The 27,568-nt window shown below is 34.1% G+C and overlaps 1 protein-coding gene across 1 annotated transcript in view; it reads left to right on the forward strand.

Moving 5' to 3' along the window:
• The window catches only part of AK9 (adenylate kinase 9), a 2,653,312-nt gene that overhangs the window by 1,496,478 nt on the left and 1,129,266 nt on the right, over window positions 1-27,568 (forward strand). Inside the window, exon 24 of the mRNA XM_044066804.1 lies at window positions 2,965-3,158. Coding sequence (XP_043922739.1) covers window positions 2,965-3,158 — 194 coding nt within the window. The remainder of the gene's footprint in view (window positions 1-2,964; window positions 3,159-27,568) is intronic.

Raw genomic sequence — 27,568 nt, forward strand, 5'->3', positions numbered from 1 at the left:
CTCAAGCTCCTTTAAGATTTTTTCCTTCCTATAATTCCCCTCTGCATGAACTGTCCCCATCATTGCCTCAGTCAGATGTTTGTAACTGAATGAGAACCACTCCCAACCCAACCTATAACTTTTGTAACCATTTAATATCCAGTGGTATTTTATTGATCTTCTGTCTATACATTTTTGGTATTCACTTTATCCAGTTCAGTGTTAGGGGATGGGACACACAGAGACTTTTCAAGCAAACAAGGAGACCAAGACAGAACTAGCACTGAATGGATGTTGGTTCATTGCAGGACACACATTCGTACAGGCACACTCGCAGGAATAGCTAACAGTAATTTAGTGTCATCAGGCAACGTATTGGCATGTCTTTGTTGTGCGAGCGGAAGCTGGACACTCTAGCACAAAACACATGGGAACATGTTGCAACATGTAGACTCCATGCAGAAGGTAAACTACCCAAGAACTGAAATGGGATTCCAAGTATTGTGAGGTTTTAATAATCGTATCACTCTTATAGTTTATCTCAGTTAGCTGGCATGTGTTTATTTCCTCCTGATACCATTGCTAAGATGTTTGGGAATATGGTCCTACATGACTACATGTGGCCTTATTTATTCCATGCTGCAGGCTGTTATGGCAGTGGGAAGTGTGGTGCTCTATCTGTGTCTGCAATTTAATGTAGCAGGATAGGTCAAGATACAGTGCACACTGAGCATACTCATCCAGTCAGGACACCTGGAATTATATGCCTTATGACTGTAGTTTCCTCTGACAAGGCATGATCTGCTGATACTGTAGTTTATTATGTCACTAGTAAAGTTCAAATTATATCCATTAACGAATGTCATCAGTCTTGGGAAAGTACTTAGATGCAGTGGGATAGCTAAAACCATATCACTTTGAGATTTCTGTGAAATCTTGCAAACCTACATAAAATAGAATATTTATGAGCATAACCTTTGTGAGTATAGTTGTTTCTGGCACATAAAAGTGCATACCGGTCTGCAAGTATACTTAACTTTGTCAAGACAATTCAAATTATGGCATTTTTTTGATGTTATTTAGCCATGGCAGAGCAGCTCAGGTTGTGCAGCAATGTTGTATGAAACAAAGTTATTCCTGTTTCATTAATTCAGAGATTCAGAGATTAAGCATAAGCTCATGCTGTCTGCCCCCTAAAGAGATTGATGCCCATTGCTCTCCCACATTCATAACATTCACCTTCACACTCATTCAGCACTATTCTAAATGACATCAGTATTAAGTTGCATTCTACTTATTATGACAGCTGGAAGAATGTAGTAGTCTGCATCTTTTGATCATCTTGATTATTTATCAGGAAGTAGATAGAGCCTTAGCAAGTTGACTGGTGGTATAGTTTTTGAGAATATAGTTAAGAGAAAGCTAAAGTCAGTAAAGTTAAAAGCATATCATACCACCGGTAGCACTATTTAACATTGAAAGGACCGTCAGAGGTATAGTATTGCAGAGCTGTTTGCAATTGTTATTTGCTTTATATAGATGGATCGGTGGCTGATAAATTGTTATCTCTTACTGTATTACCATTGTTAAGATATTTGGGAATATGGTCCTATATAACTACATGTCGCCCGGTCAGGAAATTTTGAAATATAGTGAAGCTCTTACAAACCATGTTTACCATGAACATCAGTCATAAAACATGATATATCCTTACAGGGCCACGATCAATTATGACAGTGTATTCTGAAAAAAATATTTAAAAACTGCTGATGGAAGATGCATGCAGGCAGTTATGTTAAAATATTCAGGTTATTCTGATGCAGTATACATAAAGTAGGTAGAGTGAACACAGTCATTGAGGTCATTGTCACAACAGCTGGATTGTTGGAGTCCAATTTGTTTTTCATAAAATATTGCCTCATGTATCCTTTTGCCTCATTATCCATACTGAGCCCACTGGACTTCCTTTTACTTTTGAAGCCATGTAAAAGTTGCTTCATCAACTAGTTTGAAAATGTTTTATGCATTTTAATTTATTAACTCATGATTTCACTTTCTCAGTGTTCATCACTATATAAATATATGCCACCTTTCCAGGTGTCTAAATATTTAAAACAATGTAATTATTATGTTCTTGATGTATAACCTCTGGGCCTAGCTTGTAGCAGAAAAGGTTCCTTAGACCAGCTGATTTGCCATTTAACAAATATTTCGGTAAATAATGACATTTTACCATTGGTTGACATCAGATCACGCTTTCCCATTCTTGTCTCTCTGTTCCTTGCTGTATTATCCTGTTTAGCTTTTTTCATCATGGTAAACATGAAACGTAGTTGTCTGGGAATTTGTGTCATCCTAAAGTGCTCAGTGTTTTGTTCTAATTATCATTTCTTTTATTGAGCCTGAGCTACTTTCACATAAACATATCATAGTCTGTGTTACATTTTGCTTCTGTTCAACAGAACTTAATACATTTTTGGTGGAATATAATGCACAGTTTCCCAGCATTGAAACCTTCTTAAAAAAATTAAAACTATATGTTCCAGTAATATCTACACCCCATGGTCCTGAAATTTAACATTAATGAAAGGTAACAGTATAGTTAATGGTGAAAATAATTGTTATTATAAACATTTCATTTTCATTATTTTTTATAAAATGTCTCATAATTTTCATTATAAAACATTATATGGTATGATAAGATATATTATTTTATCTACATTTGCTAACTAGGAAAGTACAGCTGGTAAGTCTCATTTTCAATGAAGACTTGGGTAGATAACGCTATAAAATAAAATAAACATAATATACACAAAAATATATTAAATAAACATGTTCAGAATAATATTAGCGTATGAATACAGACAGAAAAGTAAAGAAGTGTTAGTTAAGTTAATATATATGTGTTTGTGTTGATCTTTTGCCTAATAAATTAATTAATGTATAGTTTCATTATTTATTTTCAGGATGAAGAAATAAGTATAGCAAAGAAGAGGCAGATGGGAGACACTAAACATTTCTGTCCAGTGGCTTTGAAAGAAAATTATGTTCTGTTTCCAGGAAACCTTGAATATGCTGCAAAATATCGTGAGAAGGTTTACTACTGCTCTTCATCTAATGCCAGAGATAAATTCTTGGAAAATCCTGAGAATTATATTGCTCACAACGAATCACTTAAAGTAAGAGAAATATTTACAGTTTAACTTTGGTTATTGTTCAGCATATAGTTATTGTGGTTTGCTTCTATGGTTTGAAGACTGAACAGCAAGAAAGAAAGACATAAAGAAAGAAATGCAGATGTGCAATATACAAGGAAAATGCAAAACTCCAGCAAATTCCCGAAATAAGGGACTCATAACTGAGGCAGAATGCTTAACCATATAAGGAGTAATAAACTTTAAAAATCATAACACATAATGTACATACATTTTCACATGGGCAGTGGAGTAAAATTGACAAAGCAATACATATTCAGAAACATATATCCACTGAAGTAAAAAATAATATAGCATTTGACTTAGCAGCAGGTAACAAACATATATCACTGGAAGTAAGCAAGTAAGTTGGCCATTACCTTAGAAGCAGGTACATTGTGTGTCTTTGAGATAATGTTCTTTAAGTCTAGTCTTGAGCCCTGTCAGTGTTTCTTGTGCCTTTACTTCGATGGTTAGTCGATTCCATGAGTCAGTCTACTAAAGGATCTTTTATTTTGCAGTTATGAAACATGTTCAGGCTAAAGAAATAACTTCATCCTGGCTCATTTTGAGTTAGCATGCTTATTCTCTGTGTGGATGTTTAATTTTTAATGGTGGACAATAACCTAAGTTAAATATTTTGAAAAGCAGAGTGTTAAGCAAAAGATAAGTCCTAGAAAATATTGGCAGCCAATTGGGACTCTTAAGCAACCTGAACAAATATGAAGATTTTATTGTCTACTGCTTCAACCCTATGTGTGTTAGAAGTAGAGTGCAGAGTTAGCAGGGGGGTGCATACTCAAATTTGGATATTAACACATGGTTTGCTAGTGCTTTATGTGTGTTCAAGGAAAGGACATAGGAGATTCGATAGCATATTTTAACCAGGATAGAAATGAATTGATAATATTTTCTGTGTGAACATTGAATGTTAAAGAGGGATTAGGAATGGGACTGAGCTATTTTTTGTTCTGTGACATTAGGGATTAAGTTACCTGAAGTGTCTTTAAGTAAGATTTGAGGAAGATGTACTAACCTGTGTGGAGAGGACAACATTACGCTAGAGTTGGTTGGACTAATTAGTAATGTATTGGCATGAGTACAGTTGCTGTGATAATAGTTTGCAAACTCTGCTGGAGATTGCAATGAATTTCACTAGATTACTAGATAATATCGAGGTCTGGGATGTCAATGTTTGTATCCATTATAAAGTGGTTGACGATAAGGGGGACAGGCACTGAGTCTTGTGGGATTTCACTATTAAGGATGCTATAATCAGAGAAGGAATTACTTGAAAATACCTGGAAAGTTCTGTCTTTGAGGAAGCTGTAAAACCACTGAAGAATGCTACCACCAAAGTTAAGTTTTTTTTTTTTTTTAAGTCTGGTAAGTAACAGGTTGTGATTGCTAGTCTAAAAAGCCCTGGTGATAAACCCTTCATTTATGATGGTCTGTGTTTTGTTTGTAACTGAAGGCATTACTGAAACCATGCTGTTGATCAGACAAAAAGACATAGTTGTTAGCATGTTTAAATGATGATTTTTACAGATGCTTCTCTAATGTGTTTTTTTCAAAGGTCAGAGATTCAGCATGAGCCTAGTCTTTTTGAATTTTGAGTGTACTGACTTCTGGAAGTAAAATAATGGTGGACAGTTTGAAAGAAAAGTGGGAAATTCCTGCAGTAAGTGAAAGGCTGAAGATGTACATAAGTGGCTTAGCAAGTATTGTTGATATACTAAGAAAGATTGGATGGAACATTGCGAATCTGGTACCCAATGTGTTTAATTTTTGTAGGAGTGATTTAGTATGTTTTGTAGACATTTCTGAAGTGAAAGACAGAAATATATTGCTAGGAGATGAAGTTGTGATGAGTTTATAGAATTATCTTTCTTCATAATGTGGTTTGTTGGGAAATGTGTTTGCACTGGATCCAGTGGTTGTAAGTAGGAATTTTCTGTAATTAATAAAGATGTTAGAGTTATTGTCCTCAGGCAGTTTCTTATTTGAAGATGTGGGATCTGTTATTTGGCCTGTAAGTTGCTTTACATCCTTCCAAAATAGATTGGGGTAGAAGTAATGACATCCTGTCTTTTTTCTAGATAAATTGGGTAGAGTTTGTGGCTATCTTTGCTGCCTTTCTAATGGTCAGGTAAGATTGCTGGACAAGCTCATTATTAGGATTTATTTTCCAGTTTATCCAAACATTGTCTGTCTGCTTCATCTTGATTTTGATGCTGTCATTTAAACAAGAGCACATTTGGCCCATTTGTCTTCTGTAGTTCATTGGGAAGATTACATCTTGTATAGAATAAGGGGTTGAAATTAAGTAGTCCAGTGCCAGAATAGGGTTGGATTGGGAATATAATCGGAACCAGCCAATGGAACAAAGGCATGTCTGAAGCTCATTTGGTTTATTCTCTGAGATGGGTCTTCCTTCAACCAGCTGTGGAGGCCTTCTTTTAGTCTTGAATGACCATGATGAAATTACCGGACAGTGGACACTGAGGTTATTAGGCAACACTTTAGTAAGCAAGTGTCTGTGTTTAATATTAGTAATGAGCAAGTCAAAGGAATTATTCCCTATTTTAAGGTTGTGTTTAGTAGGTTTAATAACAAGTTTTTAAAGGTCATGCTGAATTTATTAAGATTTTTAGATTAACGGACAATAATACTGGCATTGAAGCCTTCAGGATGATGCATTTGTTTTATGCCATATGGAAACCTTTCAAGGAGGATTTATTGGATGGCAGGAAAAAAGGAGGGAGACTAGCAATATATAGACTGCACCAGTGTTAAAGTCCGTATTCCTTCCAATGTAAATTTGAGAGACTATTAAATTTGGCCCTGAAATGTTTGTGAATTTTAGTTTAGAGGTAGTAATAATGTCTAAAGAGAAATTATTTTTTTATTAAAATCAGTTCTGACCTAGCCTAAGATCACTTATCAACATATAGTTAGGGGTTATGTAGTAAGAAAGGCAATACTCTTCTTTTGCATCAAGTTCGATATTCTGTGTTTATGTTTATTTATTATTTATTATTTATTTTACATTTGTTGACCGGGCTAGTCTAACTGGATATATGTCCATTTTCAGTAGAGGCCCGGGGAGATAAGCTCCAAGACATGGTCCAATACAATAATACAAGTACAAACATGTTATTTATTTATTTATGTTATTGTTTTTGTTCATGTATAGATTGCAGTATGTTTTTAACTGCCATTTGGCCTGAGTAATGACTGAAAATAATCTAGTCTTTAGCATCATTTTATTTACTTGCTTAGTAAAGGAAATAAATAAATGAGAAAGTTGCAAGACACTATAAACTGGATGTGACCTCTCCCCCTTCCCCCATCTTGCTGACATGATTTAAAGTTATTTATTTATTGATTGATTGTTTTGTCTGCTGTATATGGCATGATGGAATCCTTCCATATAGTTGAATGCTCATAATATTGAATGTTTTTAATGGTGGCAGAAGTGATTGAATAATCATATAATCACTTCTACTGGCATTACTGTGTGAGAGGTTACAGAAAGATGGGGAGTGGGGATTAACCCTTTTCCCATTGTTGTATGATCGTAGAGTTGGTGTATATCATTAGCAGGGTGGGAAGGGGTGCATAGGAGCTTGCCCCTTGTAGAATTCATAAGTTGTGTTTTTTTGTTTGTTTGTTTGTCCCCTGCAAAAATGTAAAAGTTGGAATTAAACAGTTGTTTGAATTTAAGAACTTGTAATGAATATTCATGTTGGTGCTATAGTACCAATATTCAGTGAGATTTTCTGTGGGTTTATGGGCATTAGTTGCTGGGTGGGGTGTAGGTAAGGTCAAGTACATAGTTTGAGTTGGAATATGTCAGTGTACTGTTGCTATGGTGTAAGTTTTTAGTGTTGTAATGTTGTTGAGTGGGAGGTAAGTCGGGATTTCATTGTTTCGGTTTTGTGTTTGTCAGGTATTTCAGATGTCAGGTTTGTGAGTTTTCGGTTTTGTAGTCTTAGTCTGTTTAAAAGTCAGCCCACTGACATTTTGATCATGTGAAGTAGACCCATATCTGCATCTATATATATATATATATATATATATATATATATATATATATATATATATATATATATATATATATTTATATAAAATTAAAATTCCATAATCCAAGGAGTTTCCACCAAAATCTGCACTATTCAGCTAAATTTAAAAACTCATCATTTTAATGCCACTCTCCACTATAACAAAAATACTTTGTATTCTCACCCACTTTACATTATATTGCAACTCAGACCTGTCATTAGCTCACAACCTATAATGTAAGTGCGTACTACTACAATGACAAACATTACAAAGATCCAGTAAAAGCCCATCTGTATAACACCTCATCCAAACACTTATTCAAATCATTTTACTTACAGACCAGACACCAACATATACGCTTCTTTTTAACTAAACTAGAACACCTGTAACCATATTTATGTAATGGATGTCTTCACTGTGGGTTATTTACCATAACACTGTCCTTTCACAAATGTATCAGAAATATCAGTTTGCCTGAACCTTGGGCAAGGACTCAAAATCTGCTATATAAATGCTTACAGAATCTGCAAGAAAATTGCACAACTATGTGCCTGGATAGAAGCCTATTCCCCAGATGCATTATCTTTTTGTGAAACATGGTTAAACCCAAGCATAAAACATGGGGAAATTACTCCAGCAGAATATGACGTACTTAGGCAAGACACAAACAAATAAAATGAAAATCCCTGATTTATTCAAAGTCATCATGCCAATCTACATCTAACTGAAATCTCAGTTTGACAAAGCAGAACTCATAGCAAATTTTATAAGTTCATAGGTTCATAGATACAGTGGATATAAAAAGTTTACACACCCCTCTTAAAATGGGGTTCCTATTATGTTGTCAAAGTTTTACAACTTTGACGGTATATGGTCAAAACCATATGTCCAAAGTTGTAAAACTTCGACAACAATAAAAAAAAAAGAAAAAAAGAAAAAAGTTTCCTAATGGTTTTAAGCAGGGGGGCAAGCCCCCCCCTGCACCCCCACACCCCCAGCTCTTTAAATATACCAACTCTGAGATTGCACTACAGTGTAGTAAAGGGAAATCTTTCCTTTTTGCACTGTACTGTATTGTAGTATGGTCTCGGAGGTGGTATATTTAAAGAGGGGGGGTGTGGGGATGCCCCCCTGCTTTTAACACTTCTGTAAGTTTTTTCTTTTTCTTTACTTATTTATTTATTTATTTTGTTAATGTAGTCGAAGTTTTACAACTTCGAACATATGGTTTTGACCATATCACGTTCGAAGTTGTAAAACTTCGACTACGTAATAGGAACCCGTTAAAATGCCAGGTTTTTGTGATATAAAAAAATAAGACCACAGTAAAACATTTCAAAACTTTTCCTACCTCTAATGTGACCTATAACCTGTACAATTCAATTGAAAAACAAACAAATCTGTTATGGGAAAAATATAAAAAATAAAAAATGTATAATATGCTGGTTGTATAAGTGTGTACACCCTTAAACTAATGCTTTGTTGTGTGTGCACACCCTTAAACTAATACTTTGTTTAAGCACCTTTTGATTTAATTACAGCATTCAGTCTTGGTAGCACTCTATCAGCATGTCACATCTTGATTTGGCAATATTTGTCCACTCTTCCTTGCAAAATCGCTCCAAATCTGTCAGATTGCGAGGGCATCTCTTGTGCACAGCCCTCTTCAGGTCACCCCACAGATTTTCTGTTGGATTTAGGTCTGGGCTCTGGTTGAGCCATTCCAAAACTTTAATTTTCTTGTGGTGAACCCATTCTTTTGTTGATCTGAATGTATGTTTGGGGTCATTGCCATGTCGAAAGGTGAAATTCCTCTTCATCTTCAGCTTTTTAGCAGACGCCTGGAGGTTTTGGGCCAAAAGTGACTGGTATTTGGAACTGTTCATAATTCCCTCCACCTTGACTAAAGCCCCAGTTCCAGCTGATGAAAAGCAACCCCAAAGCATGATACTACCACCACCATGCTTCTCTATAAGGATGGTATTCTTTTGGTGATGCAAAGTGTTGTTTTTGTGCCAAACATACCTTTTGGAATTGTGGCCAAAAAGTTCAACTTTGGTCTCATAAGATCATAATACATTTTCCCACATGCTTTTGGGAAACGTGATGTATTGTTTTGCAAATTTTGGCTGGGCCTGAATGTTTTTCTGTGTAAGAAAAGGCTTCCGCCTTGCAACCCTATCCCATAGTCCAGACAATATGGAGAATACTGGAGATTGTTGTCACATGTAGTACACAACCAGTGCTTGCCAGAAATTCCTGGAGCGCCTTCAGTGTTGCTGTAAGTCTCTTGGCAGCCTCCCTGACCAGTTTTTGTCTTATCTTTTCATCAATTTTGGAGGGATGCTCAGTTCTTTGCAACATCACTGTTGCCCCATATTTTCACCACTATTGGATGACTGTCTTCACTGTGTTCCATGGTATATCCAATGCTGTGGAAATGTTTTTGTACCCTTCTCCTAACTGATTCCTTTCAACAATGAGATCCCTTTGATGCTATGTAAGCTCTCTGTGAACCATGGCTTTTGCTGTAGCAGGCAACTGAGTAAATGTCAGGAAATATCCTACTTGGACAGCTGAATTTTATTTGGGATTAATCAGAGTCTCTTTAATTGATGTCAGGTGTGTACTCAAGAAGACTATATGTTGTAATTAAATCAAAAGGTGCTTCAACAAAGTATTAGTTTAAGGGTGTGCACACAGAACAAAGTATTAGTTTAAGGGTATCCACCCTTATGCAACCAGCATATTGTATGTTTTTTTGTTTTTTATATTTTCCCCCTAACAAATTTGTTTGTTTTTCAATTGAATTGTACAGGTTATAGATCACATTAAAGGTGGGAAAAGATTTGAAATGATTTATTGTGGTGTCATTTTTTTATATCACAAAAACCTGGCATTTTAACAGGGGTGTGTGAACTTTTTATAGCCACTGTAAGTACTAGGCTACCTGCCCTGGCAGGCCATTTTAAGCCAAGCCAATTTCCCCAAAGGTGAGAATCAAACCCATTACATTGTATCTGTAAGGTGAACACCTAAACCATCATGCCAACCCAAAATTAATCCAATTACCTGATGTAGGACTAGAACCTACAGCCTTTTGATTTTCCATCACCAAAGGTGAATGTGCTACCTCTTGATTTACTGAGACTGCTTTTTTCAGGAAAAATTTTTTTCCTGCTTCCTTACAGCAGGATGTTTAAGACTAAGACTAAATTTCTTCCTTCATCATAGCCCTTGGGAAAAAAAACACCCCAGCATCTAGAACCCCCATGTCTTAATAGTTATTTTCACTGCAGTTATTACAATGTAGTCTTGATTAGATTGTTTTTTTTCTCCTAAGTTTAAAAGTAAAACTACATGTCTTTCTTGGTCATGTTTTTTCTTTAAGCTTTCACTAGATGAAAAGGTTGAAAAAAACAAACAGACCTAAAATGCACTTCAGAGCATCTAGAACCACCCCCCCCCCCCCGTGGCTTCTAGAGGAATGTTGGATGAGTAAACCAGGATGGGTTGGTCAGCCTGAGGGGGGAGGGGGTGGCGTCTTTTTTACCTAGGGCTACCAGTTCACCTAAGGCTGGCCCTGATGACAATTTTTCTTATCTGATGATGGTTTAGGGGTGGTTTTAGCCATCTGATGTAAGTACCAACATTAAAATGAGTGTTTATTTGCATGCAATGCAAACTGATGAATATTTAAACAGTTTTAGTAGCCTTTGCCTCTCTTGCATGCTTTATTGCATTTCACTTGTGTAACAAATTTTACATCATACTTCCTGTCAAATCTGTCACCACTTCCAGTTATTATGCACATTGTTTCTGCTACCTACTCCGACTTTTTGTTGATACATGGAAAGTGCTAGACTCAAGCACCAGTGGTAAAAACAGCACATAAGTCTTAACCTTCTTTGTCTTGTTAGCTCACTCACTGATTCACAGAGATCTGCTTTATTCTCTTCAGGTTCTTGGGAGAGCTGGAACCTATTGTAACGGTGCTGGTGGAAGGCAAAGAACTAATGCTGGATAACATATCAGAACATTGTAGGAGATCAGCACTTCCTCTGAATTGTCCCTAGGTGTACGTTTCATGTGTTAGGAAGGTCAGAAAATCTAATAACAGGTCTTGGAGATGTGAGAAGGAACCAGATCACCTAGTAAAGATACACGAATGGGGCGACATGCGGATTTTATTTATTTATTTTACATTTGTTTACCAGGAAAGTCTGATTGGACACAGGTCTTTTTCATCAGAAGGCCAGGAAGAAAAGCTCCAGTTATAAGAAATACAAATATTGAAGAAGTTGACTAACATGTGTGGAACCAAAGAAGTGTTCACAAACTAGTTTATATACAGTTGAGAACAAATATTGTTGTAAGATTAACACTCAATAATTAAAGAGGCTGAGGTAAGGCAGCAGCAGAGATGGAACAATAACACTTTTGAACAACCAAATGCAACAGGTGGACCTGCTAGCCACTGTGAAGGTTCACTGTGAAGAGAGTTTCAATGAAATGAAAGGATAAATACCTACATAGCTCAGAACAGATTTCCTGCTGGCAGAGAAGAGATATGGCTTCTGTCTTTAAGTTGTTCACCATTTGTTTTCTTTCTGTTTGTATTATTTAAATCAATTAACATAAATACCTGTGCAGCCTCTCCATTTGCATCCCACCAAACAGTAATACAGTAACCACTAACATCTAATATGAAAACATTATATTCAGTGATCTTAATACTGATTGGCCAAATGACGATTCCATAGAAACTACCTAAAGCATAAACCTGTTTAACTTTACACAACTAGTTCAAACATCAACAAGAATTAAAAAGCCTGCCAGCAAATAAAGTATATTAGACTGGATACTAATAACTAACCCCAATAAAAATTCTACACTTTGGCATAATGATCACCACCCCACATTTGTAATCTGGGGCAACTCAAAGGTAGACAGTAGCACACAACATACTGCAGTCAGAAATCTCATCAGGTATAATCCTTCCACAATCTCCTCTCTTTTAAGACAATGTAAGTGGACTTACCTAAGCCAGTAGATGAAGCAGTACAATTCTTTAGCTTAACTTTCCTAAATACGCTAAATTCTATAAACTCACAGCAAACAAAAAGAATGAAATCAAATTCTGATCCATGGTTAACCCAGCAAACAAAACAAGCAATGCATAAGAGAGTGGTAATGCCTGTGGAAATCAATAAAAAAATAACCAAATAGCAAACAACTTTATCACCATTTAAGAAAATTAGTCAAGAGTAGGATTGCAATTGAAATGAATACCTACCATACTTATAAAAATGAATTAACAAAAACCCTGAACAGTTCTGGATTGCAGTAAATCACCTACTAAAACCAAGAAAAAATCCCAAACAAACTCCTCTCTTGCTGACAGGAACTATAACATTACCCAGATATTTAACAAACGCTATATTAATGCATCCACAATCCTCCTTAAAACACAGCATTCAGCTATCAATCCCAAAAATAACCATTCATAGAAGATGCATCACATTTGACAGAACAAAAAACTATTAATACCTTCTCATGTCCATGAAATAATAATAACCCATCCTTTCTCTTTCCAATCAATATCTCTGTCTATAATTAAGAAACTACCCCAAAAGCTTAAACCAACCTCACTGTCTCCAGATAATATCAGTTCTTCAAACATACCATGTAGCAATTCACATAAATTGCTTATAACTGAGTCATATATCAGTCTTATGCCGTCCCACAAAGGAGGGGCATCACTCAAATTATTTAATTAACCACCCCATTGCTACCTTATCACCACTCACAAATGTTCTGGAAAGAGGCATACTTAAAATGACTTACTTAACCGAAACAATATGTTATCCTCAACACAACATGACTTTAGACCTGCCAATAGCACCAGATCTGTTTAATTAGCATTCCTAAACAGAATCAACCAAAATTTTAATAGAGGATAACCTGTCACCTCCTTTATCTTAGATTTTGACAGTTTCATATAAACTCCTACTGGCCATAACTTTGAAGACAATAAAATAGAATGTTTCACCATCTACGTAACCCAAAGAACACAGTCTATGAAATCAGGGAACATCCTCTCTGAATCCCTGCATAGTCACTACTAGGCCCATTACTATTGAACTTACTCATTAATAACCTAAATCAAATCACAGCTCAAGGCATTGTAGTCCATTATAACAACAGCAACACATTAATGTGTACAGACATAAATTACTCAAAACTCCAGTCTCTGATAACTCGGTAATCCTTTGCATAAATTAAGTGATGGCTTGAATCCTCACAACTACTTCTTAACCTGTACAAAACCAAACTAATGATATTTTCTCTATATTCTTAGCAATGTAGTGTACAAAACTTATTTACGGTATCAGCTAACATAACTAAAACAGAACTAACATTCAAAATAAAGCTTTTAGGAGTCACAGTAGACTATAATGTAACATTTGATCCCTATATTCAAAATAGTATCAAACAAAACAACCACAGACTTGAACTATTCTACAGAGCAAAACCATTCTAAGACCTCATATATGAATACGTTTAGCTTATTCCTGATTAGAATCCTTCTTTTCTATAGCTCCTAACCAACCTACAAGCAAACCAACTAGTCCAGCTACAGCAGTACTACAATAAACATGCTAAATTTGCCTGTTTTGATAATATCACCCATACAGCATAACACCAAAGCAAATCTAATTGCTTGAACTGCCCAGTAGCTTTTGATTCCATCAGCCTATCACTATATACAAAATTCTTTGCTTTCCAGAAAATAAACCACTTATTGCTAGCTTACTACAATGGTACAAACCTACTGAACAAGTAAGCTCTACCAGTCAAAACCTTGTTTACACAAAAAAAAAATCTAATAACTGTTGACTGTACTCTCTCCATGTAGCTAAACACTGGGATACTGTACCAAACTTTATACCTCAAACTTCCTCTCTGTCAAGGATTTAAAATACTCCCTATTCAGCCATGTTAGCGACAGCTGGTTATGTTCCCTTTCCACAGCAACTGGATAGCTCCAGCATTATTTCCCTCATATAATTCTTAAGCTATTAGAAGATACATATAACTAACAGTAGACTCACATAGCTATAAGACCTTTTAGATACTTAGATCTTCTACCTTAGGAATAGGAGCACTCATATTTTACTCTTCTTCACTTCTAATATACACAAACGATGTACTACTACTATGTTGGCTGCTACTAATTTCACACATCACTTCATAATACAGCCCACGCTAAAACAAAGCCATTGACATGAACTTGGTATGGCATACCTCATTGATGTCAGTATTGATTTAATTGAATGAACTTCAGCCCCTACCAACAACTGTTAAAATATTTGGTTACATATATAGCATGTTGTCCTGTAATGTGCCTTTTAACATTATTGTTAGTGGTTATATTATTCGTTAACAAATATCTATCTTTTATAAATGTTGCCATTTCTTTGCAAACTGCTGTTCACTACCACAATACATGTCTGTGCAGCTCATATAAAAATAAGAAAACATCATTTATATTAATTAGTAGGAAGGGAAATAACTTAAGCCTTCAATAAAACTTCAGCCGTGTTGGTTACTTTTATGGTTGAATCAGCCTCAGAGGTAATTCACATTTCTTCAGAAAGGGAAGAAAGGCACATAAAAGAAGTCATATGTGACAAAACAAAACCCTCCCATGGGTTTAAAAAATGATAACTGAAAAGTCCAACTTGACATTTCCAGCCAGACCTTTACCAGTTCATGGGCTATTGCAGATTGGCCACAGTCAAATTATGACCATTCTGTCGTAGAATATATTTGTGTTAAAGGAAGTCATACTGGCTCAATCCTCAGCACCTGAAAGCCAGTAAGCATTGTACCAGGAAAAGCTCATTGTAGCACCTCCAATGGTTGCTCAGCTCTCATTTGTATCTGCTACTACTTTCTGAAAGGAAAATAAGACATTGTCCTTCCCTATATCTTCCTCAAGGTAATAAATTTCTGCATGAAATTAACTGAGTCTCCCCTATTATTGACAGTGGCCCACATGATCAGCAGTCATTATTCTGCACCCTCCCAGGATATAGTCTTTGCAGAAAATTTATGGATGGGGCAAATGGTTGGTCTCCAAAACAGCGATACTATGCACTATTAATTTTTTTAAGTCTTTTGGACTCTTCTGCTAGTAGAAGCATTTCAGGACATTAGTGAAGCCAGAGGTTAAATTCTAGGTAATCAGCCTCCTGACCAAGAAACACTATGAGGTTGTTTAGGAATCATTTGCATAAACAAAACATATGCAGGAATCTAAGCACACATTCAACTACCTTTTTTAAGACTCATTTTATTGAACAAAATATCACATATATAAAAATATACACTTTTCACTGTGGTATTCAAGAGATTAAGTACATCATAAGATCTGATTAGAAAAATAAATCAAATTTGCAATACAAGCTAAATATGAAAAAATGACATTTACCATCTTAAACCTTTTCAAAATGCAAACAAAGAATTCCCAGTATAATGAATTGGAAGAGCTCTTTAGTGCAGCATGTATGTGTATGTCTCCTTTCGATCTCAATAAGAAAATTATTAGAAATAGAATACATATTTGAGTTCTAGAGTGGATATTACATCTCTTTACCATGTGTTTTATATAAACCTGGTAATGCATGACCTGTCTACGTAATCCTGGTTATAGTTATATTACAGCTAATATATTTACTTCAGATAACTGAAAGTGAAGCAGTTCAACAGAGAATGTAGGTGCATAAGACGTATTACTCTTAAGCACCAAGTGACCACAGATGAAACGTTGCAGGGCTCTGAAGCTGAAACAAGTGTTAAACCACTTCTTTGATTTATATTAACTAAAATAAGTAAACATAGAATGAGATTAACATCTATTTCTTAGAATCAGCAGCTTAATAAATATCTAAAACTAACAAACTATAGAGTAAATGGGCATTGCTCACATAAGACTGAATGCAGTGCCATTAAGCTGAACAACAGTTCACTTATTAATGTATTCATTTATATCTGTTATACAATTTTGAAAGTGGTCCCATAAATGAAATACTTATTTGTATATAATAGAAATGTGTTAGAAAAGTTCCACAATTTTAAATAAGACTTAACATAAAAGATTTTCATAAACTATTTCTGAGTTTTCATCTTCCTAACTAGTTCTTAGTTACAAAACAGTTCACCCGTAATGAAAGATATCCTTCTACAAAGGTTATATTTATAAGTTTTCCCAGAAGACAATCATATATTTTTCAGTCTTGGATACTGGAAATAATGTGACTTCTATAAAACACTTTCAAATATGAAGCCAAACAATTTTGATTGATCTACAATACCAAAATATATGTACTAACTCAACAACAAAGTTGTTATTACATACTGAATAGTATGAAAAAGATAATTTACCGAAGAGACAAGTAGTGTGCAGTAGCATGAATTGCTGATGAATACATTTTGGTAAGGTAATACGTTTTTGGCATTCCTCCAGCTTAATTGAAAATCTAGAAAAATATATTTCTTTTAAAATAGAGACAAGTAATTGGCAAACAAATTATCAAGTAGTGGCTAGAATCGATAATAAAATTATAAAGGTAAACCAAGTGTCTAGAATCAATAATAGAATTATAAAGGTAAACCAAGATTTTTAAGTTCCATTTCAGTAACATAATCCTGTGAGACATGATCTTGTTATTCTGTTATTTGCTTTTTAATGTGTGAACATTGTATATTTATTAGCATAGGAAATTGTCAGCATGAAGAGCTACATTGTTTATTGTGATATTTTGGTTTTATAAGAGTTTCCCAAAGCAGAAACTCATTGAATATATAAATTTTTTTAAATAGAACTAAAAATCTTGAAAATGTAATTTTAAATAAAATTGTAACAAGATAAATTATTTTCTTTTTTTTTGAGAAAGAGAAAAGATTTAAATGATGGGTCTAAATCTTCAGTTCAAACTTTATAACAAGGATCGGTAATGAGTATTGGATGGATTAGGTTCACAGTGACCTGAATTATTTAAAAATGTACTAATGAGTGCCTAGTCATGTCATTCTTAGAGTTATATGTTTTCCAGAAATAATTTATTATAAGTTTATTAACTGAATTAAACATACCTGTGAGATATGCAAGACTGCATTATTACAAAGGTAACTGAGAAGAAAGAAAAAAATTGTATTAATTATTGAAGATTTTGCCAGTAAGTTGAACTTAAATTTAGACCACAACATGAGAATATCTTTTAATTGTCTCAGATTGAACCATGTGAAATTGAGTTTGTCTTATATTTGGCCACCTGTAATCAGAAATATATGATGATGATGCATATGGAAAGAGCATTGAAAGAATATGCATTTCTCAATATTCAAATTAAAGTTAAACTTTTTACCATATTCCTGCAAAATTTTCATAATCTAAGGGACTGTTTGTTTAGGGTTATTTAGATATATCGGAATATCATTTGCAAAATATGTGATATTAATGTTGTTGTGCACAAAACAAGTACACACATGGTTTAAATCTTGGTTAATTCGATAAAAGAGTGGTTAAAAAGATAAAATAAATAGATAAGGTGATGAGAGGCATCTTTCTCTATCCCCATTTAAGAACTCAGTTGAGAAAAGATGTCATTTTGATGATGATGCAAATATGTCATTATTGTTAGTATTACTCTAAAAAAGATTGTAGAAAGGAAGAAAAAACTTGGCAGTCCCATAGAAATTATCAAAATGTGGCTGTTTAAACTTAATGTATCAAGTTCAGAATAATGCATCTGGGAAGTAAATCTCAGGGAAAAGTTTAAAACTTGCATACAGTAAAACAAGTAATGCGTTAAAGGAGCAGAGCAGTTTATGGGATTTTGGGATGCATAGAAATAGTTATATCCAGTAGGAAATAAGATGCTATTATTCTTAAATTAGAAGTTAAACACTTGTATCAGTAAATATGTTTTACAGTGGTAATAACCAGTGCATTCCTAATCATTCTTTCGTACCTTCCAACCATTCCCGAATTTGAGTCAAGTTTTAGCTCTGTATCTCTTAATCCCTTGTAAAAATGGTTACCTTTGGAGAAAATCACAAGTAAGAAAGCTCAAGCAGGTAAATCGAAGTCATATACAAGTAGGAGAGCTTAGAACAAAAAATAAAAATAAAAAAAGAACAGCTCAAGGAACCACGCAGAACACTTTTGTTGAAGACAACAAGCCAGCAAGCTTTCACAAATGCTTTTTCAAGTTATAAAAAAACATCAATGCTACAGCTCTTCATTTAAATACTTGCAGTAATTGTGAAACAATTAATCAAACACATAATTAAAGCTGCCAGCTAAAATGTTGCATCTTTAAAAATGGGTTTAACATTGTTTGCAACATTAAATTCAGGACTTTTATCTGCCCTAAGTTCATTTATCCAGCAGTATTCCGCACACTTAGTTTTGGTTACTATATCACCTCCTCTGAAATTAGAGAGTATATATTGTAACACCATAAACTTAAAGAAATGTATATCATCAGAATCATGTATATGCTTATAAAGGATATTACTATCCAGCTTTCTCTGTATTTCAGATAGATAGTCACAAATTCTTTCTTTTAATTTCCTGTTGGTTTCACCAATATAGAAAGCTGGACAGGAATTACATGAGCCAATGTATACCAAATTTATAGAATTACAGACAGTCAGAGTAGGCAGAACTTTTATAGGCATGTTTCATGACTGGATATACAGATGTGTTATTTCTGTGTATAAATTTGCAAAAACTACAACTATTGCAAGGAAAAGTCCCTTTTCATTGACTTATTCATCTTACATCCATTTGAGCTAATTCCTTATAAGATAGCTTTTGCTTAAATTCATACCTTTTTATAACTAAACTCAGGTCTGTTTCCTATATGTTCATGCAATTCTTCAGTACTTCTACGAATATGCCAGTGCTTGTTTATGACATTTTTAACTGAGTTAGCACATGTATTATAAGGTATTGTGAACCTTAGTCTACTAGCTGAATTAATTTTTCCATAGTTATTATACTGCCCCTTCCTTGAAAAAATGGATGTGATGTTGTCCTATCTCACCTTCATTCTTAGCAGGTTGGGTTCTGAACTGATCCTCGGTTCTGACTCAGCCGTTTACAAAAGCTCGAGGTCTTCAAGTAGCTCATGGCTTACACCCTATCCCATAATGCACTAGGGAGTTATCCAGATCTCGTTTGCCGCTAAACAGATTGGGTGCTTCAACTGGCTGTGGCTAAGTGTTTTTCATAAATACTTTATTTCTTCACAGTAAAATAATATTTCTCTTCTATTTGGTTTAACAACATAGTTTCCTCCTTTTCTTAACATAACAAATTTAGTAGACTGTTCATTTACATTGCTGTTTTTTCTGTGGCTGTCATTTGTATTAACTCATTCACTCCAATGGAGCTCAGGAAGTTTGCAATGTAACTTCCAATGGGTGAAGCCTAAGCCTTTTGACAGAATCAAATTATGTCCTCACATTTCAAACAAATGTTCATATTTCTGTAACCACAGGGGTTATGAAATAAGTATAAATGGCAAACTCTTCAGCACAAACAATTTTTATAGTGGTAGTATTCTTTAGGTTCTATGTCTTAAACCATATTTTGTTTATTCTCAAAATTTTTTTTTTATTTTTCAAATACGGTTGAATGAATTCTGTAGTATTTATAGATAACATCTTAAAAAACTATGTACATTATGTACATTAGCCTGACACTATGACAGATCTTAATGTATACAGTTACTTTATAAGTATGTCTAATCCATTATCAGAGTGTCTGATCAATTATTGTATAGTGTCAATCAACGATAAGGCTTTTCCCCAAGGGTTGTTGATAAATGGCTTTGGATAAATTCTTAGTTCTTTAATTTTAATTACCAATAATGCTGTGGTCTTCAGTAGGCTGTAGAAGTCTTCCAAAGTTGGTATTGTGTTTGTATTCCATCTTCTTGTTATACACTTCCTTGAAATTGCAAGTATAGTCCATACTAGATACATGTTTGACCTATTAAAATGAGGACCTTTGTTCACACTTAATAATACAAGTGTTTTAGTTAAATAAAATGATTCATTAAATAAAGCTTCTAGAAAGTTATTAATACCATTCCAAAATGGCTTAATTTTAACACAATCAAAGAAAATGTGGTTCCAATCTGCACTGTGTACTTGATCACATCTCCAACATATTCCTTTTATGGAAGAACTAATTTTACTGATTCTATCTGGGGATAAGAATGCTCTGTGCAAGCATTTCCAATTAAAAACTTTCCAGTATTGTGTAAAGGATGTATATTTTATCGATAATAAGATATTTGTTTTAATATCTTCAGTTAACTGTATTGAGTGTCCTTTTGTTATATATTTCCAAAATGAGGTTTTGGGTGTTGTTTTATAGTTCATCAATATTTTGTAAAATTTTGAAATACTGTTTCCCATGTCAAAGTCATTATATATGATTTTATATATGTATTTCATAAATTTAGGTATTTGTTTAAATGAAGAATTGTTAATTATTCTACTTAAATCTTGCAAATATGACAGAATACTTTGTAAAGTTAGCCGGTCCAGTTGTGGAATTTTGTATGTTGTTTTCATTATTTGCATATCTAAAACTTTTAGTTCTTTGATACATTGGAGCCAACAAACAAATCCTTTCTTTTCCAAAGAATTAATAATTGCTCTATATATTTTACGTAGAAAGTTCTTTGTGACTTTAAATGGTGTTAAAAGATCAAACCAGATTTTTAAATCTATATTTGCATTAATAAGTTTCCTTAATGAGCCAATGTAATAATTAATCATACAAGTTGTAGTGGGTTTAGTTATGTTATATTGCATACTAATACATAATATGTGCCATGGCAAATTGTTTTTATCTGTTATTTGAATTTTTTTTGTAAATCAAATTCATTTATTGATATTACAGTTAGTAATTCTTTCCAATTTGGAGAGTAATTTGGACTTATCCAGTCTGAGATTGTTCTATATAGTGATGCTTTTATATATGTTTCTATATCAGGAAACAGAATGAAAGTACTTCCTGTGCGAGTGCAAATGCATGGCTCCAAAGGTTATGAATAAGTATAAAAAAAAAAGGATTAGAGCCAGCAAACTGTGTCCTGGTGAAATAGTTTTATTCTTTTAGACAACGAGAAAAACAGACCGGTTTTGGCTGGCAGTCCATACACAGCCTTCCTCAGTGTAATGCAATCAAATCAAATGCTGTCATATAAATAGTACAAAAAAAGAACATGATTGGTTGACCTAGAATTGTTCATTAAGCCCTGGTGGAAATAAACCACCTAACTTAATAATCCATTTTTTCTCCTTAGAGTTTAATAGAGAGTGCAAACCCGTTTTATTAAATTTTTTGCCCTTTATAATATCAATTACAGTAAAAGAAAACTTTGCAGTAGGGTGTGTGATGTGGTGTTTGTATAGTGCATTTTGAACTTTACACTTTTTGATGTTGCTAATGTGTTCAGAAATCCTGAGTCTCAGTGGCCGTGATGTTTGTCCTACATAAAATGACCCACAAAAACATGTGGCCAAGTAAATGACCCAGTCCGAACTACAATTAGCAAAAAAGTTTATATCATACACCGCAGAAGAATTTTTGCTGGAAAACTGCTTGCTTTTATTAACTCTGCTGCAATTAGAACAATGGCCACATGGAAAGCAGCCAATGAGAATCTCCCCCGTTAGTGTGGTTTGTATATAATGTTCCATACCTGAATCATGTGGATGTTTAAAATGATTGAAACAACCGCTCAGATTCCTACCCTTTCTGAAGGAAAAAAGACATCTTTCAGGAATAACCTTAGATACGTCAATATCATATTGCAATATATTCCAGTGCCTATGCACACTCTCTATAAGCGTGTCAGAATTTCTACCATAAGTCATAGAAATTCTACTATACTATTATTTAAATGTACGACCTGGCGTCCGCCATATTTGGATACTACTTTCCTGTTTTTTTAGATTATTTTTCAATTACGGACATATCGTTTACCTATTCGTGGGTTTTGGACTAATTTGTTAATTTTGTATGCTTGGAAACATCGGGACTATTGGTTATACCATCTAAAGAAACAGGACATTTTGATAAGTACTATATAGTGTTTTTTCAGCTGGACAAAATATGTTTGTGTTTTGGGACTTTAACTTATGTTATTTGTGATATCCTGTGGCAACTTTGAGACATTAATGGTTTTGTTGATCATACGATCACAGTATATATATATATATATATATATGTCTATTGATCTACACATCATTTGATTATCTATATATTTGTCTTTTTATAGGCCAGTGATCACAACCATTTATTTTGTTTCAGTAGCAATTTTGAGGCATTAATGGTTATGTTGACTACAAGCTGACAATTTATATATGATGTTTTTGATTCATACATCATTTGACCATCTAAATATTTGTCTTTTTATAGATCAGCGATCACAATCAGTTATTTTGAACATGGTTAATTTCAGTTGTTCAAGATTTAGTTGAACATGGTGTATGTTCTAACCTTTTTATGCCTATTTTTACAGAAAGCATATAACTTGTAACATTTGTGATAAGAGTTCTTGGCCGATCTTGAACTATTACTTGTTTGGATTTCCATTGTTTATAATACTATAGTTATTGTTCTAACCAATTAGGGTACTGGTTTTTACAGGGATAACATTCTCTGTTCTATTTGAACATGTTAGCTTTTTAGTTAACATCAGTAATTATGGCCAATGGCATGATACATCCAATTATTGGATAGACTGTAGACACTACTGGGCATTTTACTTGGGCTTACCTTGACAGGGGCTTTGCCACTTTTTTGATGCAATACTCTTCATGTGTGTGTGTTTCCAGTCACAATAGGTTTTGACCAGTCTGAGCATCATTACTGGAGACTTCCGAAACACGATATATATATATATATATATATATATATATATATATATATATATATATATATATACACACTATATTTTTTTATATATATTTTGGAGTTTTTTAGTCTCATTGGTCATCTGAATAGGCTTGTGTTCTCCTCTCATAATATTTGCTAATAAGGAGACGTAGCATTTGATTTTTTGTGATCTTGCTATTATTGTCTCTTGTTGTTCTTTTTTGTAGAGCCTTTTGACGTAGCAGATTTTGGGCTATTATTGTTGTAATTGGCTCTATTTTTCATTTGGTTGTGTTCTGAGTGCTTGACTGTTTACCCAATGGATCTTTTAAGTTTGGTATCCAGATTGTCAGCTGACCGTGAAGACCTGGGAGTTTTTGGTCTTGGTCCTGGCATTAGTGATTGTGACATTAGTGATTGTTTCCCAAAGCAGAAACTCATTGAATATATAAATTTTTTTAAATAGAACTAAAAATCTTGAAAATGTAATTTTAAATAAAATTGTAACAAGATAAATTATTTTCTTTTTTTTTAGAGAAAGAGAAAAGATTTAAATGATGGGTCTAAATCTTCAGTTCAAACTTTATAACAAGGATCGGTAATGAGTATTGGATGGATTAGGTTCACAGTGACCTGAATTATTTAAAAATGTACTAATGAGTGCCTAGTCATGTCATTCTTAGAGTTATATGTTTTCCAGAAATAATTTATTATAAGTTTATTAACTGAATTAAACATACCTGTGAGATATGCAAGACTGCATTATTACAAAGGTAACTGAGAAGGAAGAAAAAAATTGTATTAATTATTGAAGATTTTGCCAGTAAGTTGAACTTAAATTTAGACCACAACATGAGAATATATTTTAATTGTCTTAGATTGAACCATGTGAAATTGAGTTTGTCTTATATTTGGCCACCTGTAATCAGAAATATATGATGATGATGCATATGGAAAGAGCATTGAAAGAATATGCATTTCTCAATATTCAAATTAAAGTTAAACTTTTTACCACATTCCTGCAAAATTTTCATAATCTAAGGGACTGTTTGTTTAGGGTTATTTAGATATATCGGAATATCATCTGCAAAATATGTGATATTAATGTTGTTGTGCACAAAACAAGTACACACATGGTTTAAATCTTGGTTAATTCGATAAAAGAGTGGTTAAAAAGATAAAATAAATAAATAAGGTGATGAGAGGCATCTTTCTCTATCCCCATTTAAGAACTCAGTTGAGAAAAGATGTCATTTTGATGATGATGCAAATATGTCATTATTGTTAATATTACTCTAAAAAAGATTGTAGAAAGGATGAAAAAACTTGGCAGTCCCATAGAAATTATCAAAATGTGGCTGTTTAAACTTAATGTATCAAGTTCAGAATAATGCATCTGGGAAGTAAATCTCAGGGAAAAGTTTAAAACTTGCATACAGTAAAACAAGTAATGCATTAAAGGAGCAGAGCAGTTTATGGGATTTTGGGATGCATAAAAATAGTTATATCCAGTAGGAAATAAGATGCTATTATTCTTAAATTAGAAGTTAAACACTTGTATCAGTAAATATTTTTTACAGTGGTAATAACCAGTGCATTCCTAATCATTCTTTCGTACCTTCCAACCATTCCTGATTTTGAGTCAAGTTTTAGCTCTGTATCTCTTAATCCCTTGTAAAAATGGTTACCTTTGGAGAAAATCACAAGTAAGAAAGCTCAAGCAGGTAAATCGAAGTCATATACAAGTAGGAGAGCTTAGAACAAAAAATAAAAATAAAAAAAGAACAGCTCAAGGAACCACGCAGAACACTTTTGTTGAAGACAACAAGCCAGCAAGCTTTCACAAATGCTTTTTCAATTTATAAAAAAACATCAATGCTACAGCTCTTCATTTAAATACTTGCAGTAATTGTGAAACAATTAATCAAACACATAATTAAAGCTTCCAGCTAAAATGTTGCATCTTTAAAAATGGGTTTAACATTGTTTGCAACATTAAATTCAGGACTTTTATCTGCCCTAAGTTCATTTATCCAGCAGTATTCCGCACACTTAGTTTTGGTTACTATATCACCTCCTCTGAAATTAGAGAGTATATATTGTAACACCATAAACTTAAAGAAATGTATATCATCAGAATCATGTATATGCTTATAAAGGATATTACTATCCAGCTTTCTCTGTATTTCAGATAGATAGTCACAAATTCTTTCTTTTAATTTCCTGTTGGTTTCACCAATATAGAAAGCTGGACAGGAATTGCATGAGCCAATGTATACCAAATTTATAGAATTACAGACAGTCAGAGTAGGCAGAACTTTTATAGGCATGTTTCATGACTGGATATACAGATGTGTTATTTCTGTGTATAAATTTGCAAAAACTACAACTATTGCAAGGAAAAGTCCCTTTTCATTGACTTATTCATCTTACATCCATTTGAGCTAATTCCTTATAAGATAGCTTTTGCTTAAATTCATACCTTTTTATAACTAAACTCAGGTCTGTTTCCTATACGTTCATGCAATTCTTCAGTACTTCTACGAATATAAGTGCCCTTTATTACATTAATTGCATCAATTGTATTGGAATGAGTTTTAATTAAGGTGCAATGCACTGTGGTATATAAAGAGATGCAAAATTCAGTTTTATAAGGTCTGATGAAGCGTTATATTGACGTGAAAGCGCTTACCTTTTAACATTTTCTGTATGTTTGGGTGTTTTTCATTAAAGGACAGCTTTTGGAACATCTGGTGGATATTGATTCACAGCCGGTTGCATCCTCTACTTTTTGACTGTTTACACTTGTTCTGGTACTGAGGGTGCTTTACTTGGCAGGCATCATTTTTATCATATACTCTTTTCGCTGACTACCTGCTGAGACATGGCTGTACAACCGTCTTTAATTAACAGTGATCGCATTTATGAAACATCGAGTACTCAGCGTATGTCAACGCTGCTAGAAATGAGAGAGAACCTGTTACTTAAACTCACGACTCAGGACTTAACCAACACTGATAATGCAGCCAATACGATGAAACACAATATGGAAGTCATATTGTTAACAAGACGCCTTGAGAATAAACTACAGAGATTGAGGAATATACAATGGCAGAAATTACATATGCAGGCATGTTTGAGCTTTAAATTGGTCCCGAGAGGCTTAAGGGTGCTCAAAATGCCTACCTTCGGTACAGCATATCCAGAACTGCTTTCTATATGGCAGAAACTCAATCTAGATACAAGTTTTGCATATATTAACACCTTAATTGAGCAATATTGTCTAGTAGAAAAGAGTCTATTAACGGACATTAATACAGCGGAAAGTGATTTGGTGAAATTACTTAGTGCCAATGAGCTGAATGTTCTTTTCCAAGATCTTAAACTTATGTTGTCGACATTGGACAATAAACTTCAACAAGATAAAAAAAGAAAATTGGAAAGAGACTTTTTCGACTTTCAGAAAGGCCAGGTCTTTTCTTGGCCAAGGGACAAAACACAGCAGTCTGATAATCGACATAATCATAATGCCGTCAATGCAAAACCTAAACCCGTGGTTCAGAACCGAAAATCAACAGAGAACACCGCCCACCTGGTGACGTCAATGAACGGGGACATAGAACCCGCTGTTACAAGAATACCTTCTACTACTATTTCGAGTGTTTCTGTTTCTAACACTACAACAGTTAAACCTAAACAAATCACCATAGAAGCCATGATACACTCGGATGATCGAGGTAACAGAGAGGCACAAGCAGCGCTTGGATTTCCAAGCGACATTGCAGTCAAAGAAGGACGCAGGAAACAGACAACACTAAATTCCTTCATCGGAGGCCCTGAAGAGGAGGTATTTGCTGAAGGCGAAGGTCTTCCTTCTTTTCCTTTGCCGATCAAACCGTTCGAAAGAAGGACATGGTCGCCGTTCAACAGGGTGAAAAAGAGGAAGAACACAGAAGAGTTTTTTCAGCATCAGAAGAGAGCGATGAACTCCACCAACATGATTTAATCATTAACATTTCAAGGTATGAACTTAATGACCATGAAATATTACTGTTGAACAAGGGTTTGAGTTTCATCCCCTCTTGTTCTACAGATTTTGCTGACATAATAGTGGACATTAAACTGTTTACCAGAAATTTAGGGTTAAAGTTACTGTATGGGCAAAGTAATCTGAATGCCAACACGTCAGCTTTCAATAATTTTAAGAAACCATCCACCTTTGTACCACAATCTCATCCGCTTTTGGAGGCCTTTGAAAAGGCATGTGAAAATGATCTGTTTGCATTATATAACAACAACACAAAGAAACCAGAGTTCTATAATTTAACACCACAAGAAAGGGAAGCTATCTCTAGCT

Source organism: Protopterus annectens, chromosome 1.part0, assembly GCF_019279795.1.
Source record: "Protopterus annectens isolate FY-2018-M chromosome 1.part0, PAN1.0, whole genome shotgun sequence".
NCBI classification, from domain to species: domain Eukaryota; kingdom Metazoa; phylum Chordata; order Ceratodontiformes; family Protopteridae; genus Protopterus; species Protopterus annectens.